The sequence below is a fragment of the Artibeus jamaicensis genome, unplaced genomic scaffold (genome assembly GCF_021234435.1).
Source record: "Artibeus jamaicensis isolate MK-2021 breed Jamaican fruit bat unplaced genomic scaffold, CSHL_Jam_final scaffold_3151, whole genome shotgun sequence".
In the NCBI taxonomy this organism is placed as follows: Eukaryota; Metazoa; Chordata; class Mammalia; order Chiroptera; family Phyllostomidae; genus Artibeus; species Artibeus jamaicensis.
This window is the reverse complement of record NW_026522037.1, coordinates 5147488-5159684: the sequence shown is the minus strand read 5'-3', so window position 1 is coordinate 5159684 and position 12197 is coordinate 5147488. Positions and strand designations below refer to the sequence as shown.

Genomic DNA, 12197 nt, shown 5'->3' with positions numbered 1-12197 from the left:
AACACTGGCCTGAGGGCGGCCGTGGGCAATTTCTTTTTTCTGGAGTGCAGAATTGTGATTTATGATAAAATATATCTGTTCGGTCTTCCATTTCTGCCACAAAGCTTCCAAAACCCTTGCGACTTTCTCAGTGAGGAGAGCAATGTCTTTACGTCTGAGTTTATGTTAATGAGATGGCTTTTGGAAAGCCCCTAGGGAGCTCATCAGTGGATGAGAGGGTTGGAACTTAGCACCCCACCTTCGGGGAGTGGAGAGGGGCTGGAGATCTCCTTCAGTCAGTCACTACTGCAGGGGTAGTTCCTGCCCACAGGGAGACGGAAGCTCCACCCCCTTGCCTCATCCCTGCCCTGTGTCCTTCTTCATCTGGTGCTTAATCCTTTATAACATCCTCTGTAACACACTGATGCCTGGACATAGCTGTCTCTCTGAGTTCTGTGAGCCACTTGGGCCAAGTAATTGAGCCCAAGGAGGGGCTCTCGGGAATTTCCCACGGAGCACGTCACTCAGAAGCACAGATGACAACTTGGACTTGAGATGGGCATCTGAAGTGCAGGGCGGGGGCAGTCTTGTAGCACTGAACCTCGAACCCGTGGTATCTGACTCTCTCTCCAGGCAGAGTGTCAGAACTGAGTTCATCGCTTGGAGGTGATGGGAAATGCGTACTAGACGGAGCATTGCCCCCCAAGGCGGGGCCCGGCCGGGGGACGCTGGAGAAGTCGCGGGAAGCCCTGACTAGCAGATCTTTTCCATCTGGGTTGAGGTTCTTAGTCCCAATCCTTCAAGCATGGGGAGCCAGGGAGGTATTTTTAACAGGGGAGGGAGCTGGCCAATGTGTCCTTTGTATTACAATTGACCTGCCATTTAAACGGTGCTTTTGATGATGTCATAAGCCAAAGGAAAAGTAAGGCGTAAGGCACAAACCACGGGCAGATTGGGTAAAGGGCAGGTGCAACGTGAACTTGGAGAGAGAACTCCAATTCTGACTCCTGCTCCATGACTCACCAGCCGTGGCGAGTCACTGAGGAGTCCCTGACATGTGACGTGTGCTGGGCTTTGATTGGCTCATTGGCAGTGGGGCTGACGGGAGCATCCCATGAAAAACCACACATACACGCCTCCAACAAGTCTGCACTCGGCTAGACCGAAATCTCCCAGGGGCATCATTCATCCCCAGGACACTAGGAACCTGACGGGACAAATAAAAACAAAACACAGCCCTGGCTGGTGTAGCTCAGTGGATTGAGCACGGGCCTGTTTAGCAAAGGGTTGCCAGTTCGATTCCCAGTCAGGGCACATGACTAGGTTGCAGGCCAGGTCCCCAGTAGGAGGCGTATGAGAGACAACCACACACTGATGTTTCTCTCCCACTCTTTCTCTTTCCCTTCCCCTCTCTCTAAAAATAAATAAATAAAATATTTTTAAAAACACATATGCAGGAAAAACGTAGAGAAAAATATTGGAAGGATTCACACTAATTTGAAAATGGGGATTCCTTCTGGAGAAGTGTAAGAAAACCCAGATCGAGCTAGAGATCAGAGCAGGATTTAGGCTAACCTGAAAAGCTGCCATTAAAAAAAAACTTTTTATGTATTTATTTATTTATTTTCAGAGAGAGGAGAAGGGAGGGAGAGAGAAAGGGAGAGAAACATCAACTGGTTGCCTCTCACACACCCCTAACTGGAGACCTGGTCCACAACCTAGGCATGCGCCCTAGACTGGGAATTGAACCAGCAACCTTTTGGTTCAAGGGCTGGCACTCAAGCCACTGAGCCACACCAGCCAGGACAAAAGTTTTCATTTTTTCAACAGCAAATGTATTCCTAGACTACTTATGTATTTAGAAATTACTTTCACAATGACCTCACAAAAGCCCTGGACAGAGAGTGGGGGGTCAAGTGTTCTCTCCCTTCTGTGTGCTAACACAGTGAGATTCGGGGTCCATTTCCCAATCCACCTGAATGCCAACCCCAGGTCAAGGCCAGGCTTCTTTCTAGCCCGTCATAGTCACTCAATAAATATTTGTAGAACACCTTTCCTGCCAGGGTTAGTGAGTCTCTCGGAAGGGGGTATGAGGTCTCTGGTGGACCCCTGATCCCAAGGTCTCCCATCTAGCCTTCTGGCAGACCCTCAACTCTTTGGGAAGCGCCAGCTCTCCCTCCTCCCTTCCAGCCTGAGGGCTCCTCCCAGGCAATGCAGAGACGCCTGCCTTTCTCCCCCTGATTACTTGCCTATTTGTTCTTCAGGTCTCAGCTGTCACTCTTCCTCCTCCGGGAAGCCTTCCCTGACTCCCTGGAGAAAATACCTGATGATTTAGCCTACTAACATCCTCTCCATCTTTGGCCATGCTGCTCTGTTTTTGTTTTTTTTTTAAAGGAAACTACCCTTCTCCCATCTGAATCCTGAATCCCTGTGTGTAGCATGAGGCTATCCCATTCCAGGCTCTAGGAGCTGGCATTTAGCCTAGGCCTGGCCAATCTGCAGGTTCCTTTCTTGAGGAGGGTACCGTTCAGGGCTGTGACCTAAGCTGGGTCCCTGAGAGTCGGCCCTGGAGTCTTCGCTGGGGATATCAGGAAACAGGTCATCTTTATCTGCTGGCATGGCTGAGCCAGAAAGCATCAGCCTGGAGCTACAGGCAGACATTTTACCAGAAAGCCTGCCTGGAGCTGGGAGCCAGAGAAAGAAGAGGGGCCCAGGGACATGGGGAGAGATTCTCGCAGCTGCTGTGGATGTGCCTGGATTTAACTGCTCCTGAAGCCCATCTACCTCTGGACTTCTCTCTTTTTTGGCCTGAGACAGTGTGTGTTGTTTGCAGATGATTTCTGTCACTTTCCACCGAACATGTTCAGACTGATTTAACCCATGGGTAGAATTGGGCAGCCCCTCCGGCCTCTCAGAACCTCCGCCGCTGCCCTCGCCACTGTACAGAACGACATGCACCCAGGAATTGGTGGCCCGGCCCCCGCATTTTTAATGGCAACACACTTTTGCTCACCCCCGTCCTGCTTTTTGCAAACAGGATGTCGTATTCATTTCTACGTCCAGAGGACCTGTCAAAAAGAGGTGTTCAGTGAATAACTGAATGAATGAATGAATGAATGAATGAATGAATGAATGACTGTCTTCTGGTTGGTCATGAGACTTGAGTAGAACAAGAAAGGAGAGTTGTTTGATTGCAGGCTTACCTTCTAGGAGGCTCAAGTTACCCTGCAGACTTCTCTGAGCTGACAAAGGGTTATTATTTCTTAATCTCTCTTCAACCAGACCTTAGCAGGACCAGCCACACCCATGGAACACATCTCCTATTACAGAAAAACAAATCTGACCTGGCCAGTCCCCTGCTTGAAACAACTTCAGGGACTCGTTTGCAGGAGGGAGTGATGGGGAGTGAGCACTGGGCCCAGGGAACATTCTACGCTGTAGAACTTTCCATGTTTCTGACTGATTCATTCAGTAAGCATTTAATGAGCACATACTATGTGCTGGGCACTGGGCACGTTACTTCATCTTCCCAGCAAGCTCCTAGGACCGTGTATTTGTTTCCGTTGCTGTGTAACACATTACCCCAGAGTTAGGGGCTTAAAACATTTGTCATCTCACAGGATCCAGATGCAGCTCAGTGGGGTGCCTCTAGCCTCTAGGTCAAGGTTCCCCATGAGGCTGCAGGGCTGAGGTCACCCCAAGGCTGACCTGGGGTGACCTCAGGATCCAATGGGGCTGACGGGTCCATTTCTAAGCTCATTCAAATGGTTGCTGCGGGGCCTAGTCAGATTCCCCTGTAAGCTCACTCATGTGGACCTCCCCAGGGGGCTGCCTCCTAAGGCGGCAGCTGGCTGGCCCAGGGCGATGGGCCTGAGGGACAGCGAGAGTGTCCAAGACGGAAGTCGCGGTATTTTCATAGCATAGCCTTAGGAGCGACATGCCATTGCTTCTGCCCTCGTCTGTTCTGCAGAAGGGAGTTAGTCGGCCCAGCCTACACTCTCAGGAAGGGGATTACACAAGGGTATGAATACTGAGAGGTGGACTAACTGGGGTGGAGATTTTAGAGGCTACCTGCCACAGGTGAAGTATTATTATTCTGCACATCACACTCAGACACCCATCCGGTTAAGCAATGGGTGCAGGTCACCCAGGTGGGGGGACCGTCTGACTGAAGGGGTTTCCGTTTCACCAGACTAGTTGGGGGACAGAGGCCGTGTAAACTGCCTGCTGCCCCATGCAACCGATGGCCACAGTTTAGTGGCTGGACACCACCAGCACAGTCACCTCTCGTGGTTTCTAAGGGGCAGGTGTCCAGGACCAGCTGCTGGGCCTGTTCTTCACTGCAATGACCCTTCCGTAATGGTGCTGGGCATTTTTCTGACCCGGAAGCTGACTTCTCTTAGAACAAGTGAGTCAGGAGAGTTTAAGCAGAAGCCTTGAGGCCCTGTACGGCCCGACCTCAGGAGTCACACACTGTCATTTCTGCAATGTCCTGTTGGTCACCCAGGTCAGGCCTCTTCGCCGTGGGAGGGGATTGCACAAGGCCATGGGAATATCAGGAGGCTGGCGACCGCAGGGCGCCACAGGGTGAAGAATCCTAAAACTCAGCTGCTAGGAAGTCACTCCCCTGGGCCAAGAGATCCAGAGCTTTCCTACTCGCTCCTTAGCAATACCTCCCCTGTCATTCGAGCGGTGGGCTGGCAGCCGGGTGGTGTGCAGACCTCAGCAGTTCCCACGGAGATCCTCCCCGATGCACCCCGCGCCCACTGGCTCTGTGCTCTGGGGAGGCCAGCCTCCCTGGGAAGCCTCCATGCAGCCTTCATAGGAACTGCTCCCCTCCATGAGCAGGCTCTGCTTGGATGCTGGGGGACCACAGGGAACAAGCAGATGTCCATCCTCCCTGGAGAGTTTCCACTCAAGATGGGGAGGAAGGCACTAGCCAGTTACAGTAATCTAGTCACAAACCATAACAGGTTCTCCCAAGGAAAACTACAGGGTGCCATGGGGGCATATACCAGGGGACCCGGCCTGTGATGCATAAAGTCTTTGACCCGAGGCTGGGCACCCGCCTAGCACCTCGTTCAGGTGTAAGTGTCCAACGATCCAAAATAACAGTAGCTCAAAGACTATACTTTCAGAGATCATTTCTATAGTCTGTCACAAAATAACAGTAGCTCAGACAAGATTGACGTTTATTTTTCTCTCGCCTAGATGTCTGGGTAGGTGTGTGAGGACAGGTACTGTGCCACTCAGTGACAGGGACCCAGGCTCCTCTATCTTGTTGCCTTGCACTGCGTGGTCCAGGACGGTGACATCCACTTTCTGGGCGTCCAGATGGAGAAAGGGACACAGAGAGTAATGTATACCAACTCTCCCCGAAGCTGCCACATGCCGCTGCCCCTTCCGCATCAATGGCCGGAACTTAGTCACATGGCCACACCTAGCTGCAAGGGAAGCTGGGAATGAAACTTTCATCCTGAGCACCCATATCCCCAGCCAGAAATTGGGAGCTCCATCATCATACAAAAATAGCAACTATAGTCAACTCTATCTTTCATTCTCACTGTGCCAGGGACAGACCTAAGCCCTTGACATCCATCAACACATTTCATCCTCATAACAGATCTGTGAAGAAGGCACTGGCATTGCCTCCATTTTCCAGAAGAGAAGACTGAGGGACAGAGGTAACATAAGTTAGTTAGCAGACAAGGTGGCCCATGAAGCCATGCAGTTTGGCTCCATTCTGGGCTCTGTTTACAGTTCACAGGTATGAAGAGAGGGTGAGCGGCTATTGGGAGACACGTGTGTTCTCTGCCCACACCGCACCATGGAGGTGAGAGAGGAATGTATCCCAGGGAAAAGGAACAGGAGGTTCAAAAGCTCCCCCATGGACCCCACCTCCAGGAGTCAGGTCCTCTATCACAATGCCTCTCAAACTTAAACGTGCCAATGAATCTCTTGGAGATTATGCAAAATACACACTTGATTCTATAGATCTGGACTGGGGCTGAGAACCTGCCCACGATGCCCTAACCACTGGCCTGTGGACCACCTTTTGAGGAGGAAGACTGTGGTCAAAGGCCTGCTGCTGAAGGACTCCTTCCCACGCAGGGCCAACAAAGAGTCCACTGGGCCCAGCCCTCAGGTTTCCAGTTCAGGCTGAGACTTATTCCTCTCTCCCAAGAGTACCAAGTCCCTTATTGAATGAATGAGTGAACAAATGAACAAATGAATGAACAGAAAATGCCAGAGATCAGAGGGAAGGAGAGGCAACTGATCAGGCCGTGTGTGGTTCCATGGGGAAGAGTTTGGCTCAGGGTTCCCCCTACAGCAGCACCCCCATACTGAGGCTGTGCATTCCAAATCCTCCCAGAGGCCAGGTATCACCACCACCCTCTATTTATAGACAAACTAACTACCCGCGGGCCCCTCTTTTAGAACAGGAGCCTCTGCCTTCCTCCCCTGGGGTTTTTCAAGCCCTGAGACCTGGAGACACCACAGCCTTGATGGGGGGCGGAGGGCAGAAATGGGGAAGTTCAGAATGAGTGTCCTCTACAGGGGGTCTTAGGTTATCTCAGCTGCCATCTTCCCTAGTCCAGGGAGATGCCCGCTACCTGTGACTTTCACAGAGGGGAATGGAGGTGGCTGTCCGCCTCTGAGACAGCTGGCGTGTCCTGAGTGCCCTTGGAAGGTGAGAGCAGAGGCGGCCACCGGGCCGACCGCAGCGACTCCAGGGGCCTGAGCCCTCCGTGCCAGAGACTGCACCAAACCAACTTTCTCATTTGATCCCTAGGGAAACAGCCCTGGAATAAGTTTCCCGGCTCTCTCAGTACACATCCGGGACGGAGGTGGGGTGGGGTGGGGGGACTCTATGGAGAAGCCAAGGGTCTTCCCCCCCACCCCACCCAGAGGTGCAGCCGGGAAGTGTCTTTTTGTCAAACTGTGCACCCTACAAACCAGGACTGCCTGCTCACCCTTCTCACCCAGTAGCTGGCCCTTACTGCCAGCTCGACGCTGGGCACTGCCCAAATCCGGACCCTTCCATTTACTGGTCACAACTCAAGGAATCTGTTTTACAAATGCAACGAACAGAGGCTCAGAGAGACAGCAGGGCTGCCCCGACGCCACAGAGAGATGGAGAGAGGGAGAGGGCGAAGGAACACAGAGCGCGGGGCTTGGCAGAGACTAGGTTGTCCCCAGGGGATCCCTTCCCCTCCCGGAGCCTAGACCTCCCAAGGCCCTCCCCTCCCCCTCCAGGCCCGCGGGCCCCTTAAACCAGGCGGCGGAAGGGGCGTCCGGGCCGGCGGCGCCCAATGGGCTGCGCGGAGCGTCACTTCCCGGTGGCGGGTGGCGGGCGGCGAGCGGCTAGCGGCGGGTGTCTGGGCGGGGGGCGCCCGGCGGGGGCGGGGCCGCCGGAGGAGGCGTTGGCAGCCGGCTGGGACCCACGCGGCGCCGCGGCCCGCCTGGCCTGCAGGCTCCTACCCCTCAGCGGCGGCGGCACGATGCCCTTTGACTTCAGGAGGTGAGTGTGGCGACCCCGGCCACCGGGATGCCCCGTCCGTCCGCAGGCGCCGGGGGTGCCGGGGCACGCTGCGGGTTCCTCTTGCTTGGCATGCACTGGGGGACCCCCCCTGCCCCCTGCATGCCTCTGCAGGCCCTCAGGGTCCCCAGGCCGGCCGCCAGCCACACACAAAGCAAGCCCGGGCCGCGGAAGGCTCCCTCGTGCAGCCCAACCTCCTCGGGCCAAACCACCCACCTCGGGCCAAACCACCCACCTCGGGCCAGCCATCCCTCCGCTCCGCGGAACCCCTCCCCAGCCTGCCTGTCCCCCTGCAGCAGGTCCTCACACTGCACAGGCCCGCGTCGCCCTCCCCCCATCCTGGGACACAGATTTGCTCCCTCCTCCAGCTGGGAGCCCGGTGGCCATCCCTTTCCTGCCCTCTGCAGAGCCTCCTTTCGGGGACCCCACCCAACTGACAGGTGCGTCCTGGGCACCTTGAATAAGCCCCCAGGGATCCCTAGGGTCTGCAGCCCGTCCTGCCAGCGGGGCAGCTGGAGGGGTTTGGGTTACCCCAGGCTCCTGCTGCCCCGGCTAGGCAGGCAGAACAGGAGGCCTGTCCCCCTGGCCAGCCCTGGTCCTGGGCTCTGGGTATGGGGGCGCCATGGCGAGGGGAGAGGCCAAGGAGCCTGGAGCAGTGCTGTGCAAGGGGCCCAAGGGTCTGGCCTTGGCTTTCTCCAGTCACCACAATGGGTCCATTGTGGGTCCGGCCGCCTCATGGTCCACATTGTACTGGGCTAGGCCTTCTGGAAGCCTGCCTGGGAAGGGGTCTCCGCCAGACTAGCCCTTGGGACATGAAGCCCCAGGGATGCCGTGGCCTGAGGCAGCCACACCATGGGTTGTGTGTTCAGGAAAACAGACCCGTTAGTGTGGGCGGGAGCTGAGTTGGAATCTAGGCTCTGCCCCGTCCACTGAGCAGCGGGCTATGTTCTGGAAGTCAGGGAGAAGGTTCTGCCTGCAGACTGCCCCTCGTCGCTCGGCTGGGTGACCTGAGAACGGGTCCCCCAGAATCTCATGTCACCGCCTGCGGGTGGGAGCTAACCACCAAGTCCCACCTGTGAGGGCTGAGCGCAGGTTTAGAAGTAGGAGTTAGTGGGTGAGAAGCTTCTCCATGAGGCCATTTCCTTGTCTGCAAAACCAGGGTTCCGGGCCCACCTCCCAGGAGGGGACTCTCCCTCCCTGAGTGTTGTCCCTCCCTCCATCAGGGTACAGTGACAGCCCTCTCTGGAAGAAAAGCCTGGCAGTGCCCCCCATGGTGGTGGGCACGGTGGGGGTCAGGCCCGGAGAGGGTGTTGGCCTGGGACCTCTCGCATGGGCTGACGGGGTGCTCCAGCCTGTCTTGGGCACTGGTGCCACCTCGCAGGCATCTGCCAGCGGCCTGGACCAGGTCTCTGACAATCGCTCGCAGACACGGGGCTGTTCTGGACAAGGAAACTCCTCTGATGGAATTCGAGGGCCAGTCTTCCTCCTGACATTAACATTTCGGCTATTAGAGCTGCGGTTGGCACCTGGGTTCCTGGCTGCACAGAGCTTCCCCTCTTCCAGGTGATAGTTCCAGCCCCTTCTCCATCCCCATGTGACTCAACCATTTTTGACCTTGGGGGAATCCCTGCTTCTACTCATTGCATCCCTTGCCTCTGTACCTAATCCCCTCGTTTTAAGAGGCTGAGCCTCTTGCCCTGGACCTCACAGGGGCTAGGTTGAAGGGTGGGCCAGGGCCCTGGTCACGCACAGTTCCCGGCCTGGCAGCCCCTGAGTGGGAGGTTTGGAGTGTTCAGGGCCGTGGGGGCCCCAGCTTCACTTTAATCAGTCCCTGGAGGGCGTGGGCTCACCACCTGCCCGGAAATGCGGATTCCACACTTTCCATTCCCACCTTGGAGGATGAGCCCTTGGTGTCCGGAAACCTGCACTTTGCAGAGATCTGTGAACTCCAGGGCTCAGGTTCTAAGGGAGGCTCCACTGCCCCAGACACCGTCCCCTTCGTCAGCGTGGAGTCACCAGATGTTTACCTTGCTCAGCCCTCTGTCCTGTGCCCCACAGAGCGAGCCGAGCTGGAGGATGTGTGGCCCTGCCTGGCAGCACTGGAGGGGAGAAGGGAGGCGGGCATAGGGCATTCACCCATGTCACCTGTGAGAGGCAGTTTTACTCTCATTTTAAGTCAGAGGATGGGGAGACTGTCTGGCCAGGGCCATGGCAAGGTGGTGTAGCCGCGGTTCGAATTTGGGGCCATGAGCTCCAAAGCTTTCGCTCTGGGAGAAAGGGGAGGGTGTGGAGGGTTGAGAACCGTGGGGAATGATCGGACCCCTCCCCCACCTCAGGGCCTGGGAGTGAGCCAGGCTGCCTGCTCTCTGTTTGCTCTCCCTAAAACCAAACCAGGAGGATTTTGCCCTTTCTTATCAATACTGCTTGTTTTCCTACAGTCCAGGGGGCCTTGTGCAGCCGGCCTCCGGCGCCTTTTCCTGTCCATAGTTTGGGGGTGAGAGAGTGGGGAGGGCTCGTTGGGGGTCCTACATGGGGTGACAAGTGTGCGGCATTTAGACACAGGAGGCCCCCGACGCACTGTGGCCCCTGTTGGCATTATTTGAGTTTTTCCACCGAAGCACCTGCTCTAACACGGCACAACTCACCTGATTTATTATGCTTGTCCTCTTTCTCCATCACATTAAAACGCAAAAGCTCCCCAGGCCAAAGATTTTTATCTGTTTGATTCATTGGTGACTCCCAGGACCCGGCCTGGGCCGCACGGGCTCCTTAGACGTACCTGGCAGGTTTTCAGCTATTGGTGATTTTTTTTCTTTTCCCCTCCTTGCCTTGAATTGGTTCTGAATGGCTGGGAGTAGGGGAGGAGGCAGGGTCCAGAGGAAGGAGCCTGGGCCTTCAAAGATGGCTTGTGTTTGCTTTGCTTCTGTTGCATTGTTTCATCAATCACTGAACCCTGTGGTCATGGAACTGGGCTCACAACCCAGATCCGGGGGCGTTGGCCCAGACCGGATTCAGTTGCTGGTGGCAGGGGCCAAGTACCACCTGCTGTGTCCTGCTCAGTCCGGGGTAGTGGCAGGGCAGTTCTTGTAGCCCGGGCTGGGTGGGGTGGTGGCGGCGGGGGGGCGGAGCTTCAGCACTGCTTTCAGGGGGCATAGGGGCCCAGCTTGCCCACAGTGGGGGCCCCTGAATTGAAACCCCAAGACCCAGGGTGTGCCACTACCCTGCACTGACCAGCTCTGTGTCCTTGCCTGACAGTTTGACTTGCCTCCTTGGAGCCTCAGTTTCTTCATTTGAAAGGGGATCGGCACCTTCTCTGACTCACCAGGAAGGGTAGACCGGGCATGTGAGATGTCCCCACAAGGTAGGGCTGCTACGTAACTTGTGGCGCCGAGTGCACAATAAAAATTCAGAACCCCCTCGTTGGAAAGACGTCAAGAATTTGAGGACTGTGACAGCACAGCATTAAGCTAAGCACGAACCCTCCTGAGCGTGGGGCCCTGGGTGACCGCAGAGGTCCCACACCCGAATCATCAGCCTTGTGCTGTGCCCAGCACTCGGCCCTTCCAAGCTGCCTTCCCTCCAGGAGACCCCAGCCCTCCAGCCCCAGAGAGACCCCTTGAACGAGTTTTCCAAAACGGACCGATTTGTGCATTTCCTGATTTCAGCCTTCAAGCGGGGCCCGTTGCTCTGAGGGTTTAGTATGAATTCCTTAGCTCCCTCTGTGGACTCGCCGGAGGGGCCCCCTGCAGACCCTCGTGGGCCCCCCTCACTCCCCACAGCCAGCTGAGCCCTAGCCACTACGCAGGGTCGTGAGCGCAGAGGGCACACTCCGCAGGTTGTGGCTGACATGAGTCCCTGTTTGTCTGCCCCGTCTCGTTCCAGAAGCAACTTGGGGAAGTGGACGGGAACACAAACTGTACGAGTTTTTAAAATTTTAAATAAACAGGAAAAATCTAATCTAAGAAAGATTTGACGGAAGGAAAAATTATATGAAAATCAAGCCAGTGTTTCGAGTTGGTTGAGCACTTACTGGGACCAGACCTGTTGCAAGAATCTCATGTTTATTGACTCATTTAATCCCCCAAGAGCCTCCTTAGGCAGACACCCCCCCCCCCGTTGCCCCCCTTTGAAGGTGAGCACGTGGAGGTGCAGAGTGAGGGTCACGGGGGGTGGGCAGGAGGCGCTGGGCCTGGAGCACTGCCGTCTGGCCCCTGGTCTCGACTCTGAAGCCTTTCCCCCTCGGCTCACCAAGTTGAGAGACATGGAAACCTCCTCTAATTGGATTCATCGACTTTATTCTTGTCACTAATCCTTTCCTAACGGTGTTCATTAAGAAGCTTAAAGTCGCCCATCTTTCTTTTTTTTTAACACCAGCCTCAGGTGGCCTGACACCCAATTCTGAAATTGCCTTTAAAGACCCCCCCTGTTTCGGCCTCACACTGGCTTAGGGCCTCTCACCCTGGACAGTCCAGGCTCCCCTCCTCGGCCACCGAGGCCTTAGAGCGGACAGCGAGTGTTTACCTGCTCGTCTGGGCACAGGAATCGGAAGCCGTCCTCCCTGGGCGCTCTGGGCTCCTGGCGGTGATGCCACAGCATCTGAAGCCAGGGCTGGAGCCAGCTGTGACCTCGAGAGTTCCAGTCCCCATCTGGCGATCCTTTCATCCTTTAGTTTGGAGCT

At 55.7% G+C, this 12197-nt stretch overlaps 1 protein-coding gene across 1 annotated transcript in view; it reads left to right on the top strand.

The window, feature by feature from the left end:
* Positions 1–7357: 7357 nt before the first annotated feature.
* The window catches only part of ERGIC1 (endoplasmic reticulum-golgi intermediate compartment 1), a 77965-nt gene continuing 73125 nt past the window's right edge, over positions 7358–12197 (top strand). Inside the window, exon 1 of the mRNA XM_053656926.1 lies at positions 7358–7501. Coding sequence (XP_053512901.1) covers positions 7482–7501 — 20 coding nt within the window. The 5' untranslated portion in view covers positions 7358–7481. The remainder of the gene's footprint in view (positions 7502–12197) is intronic.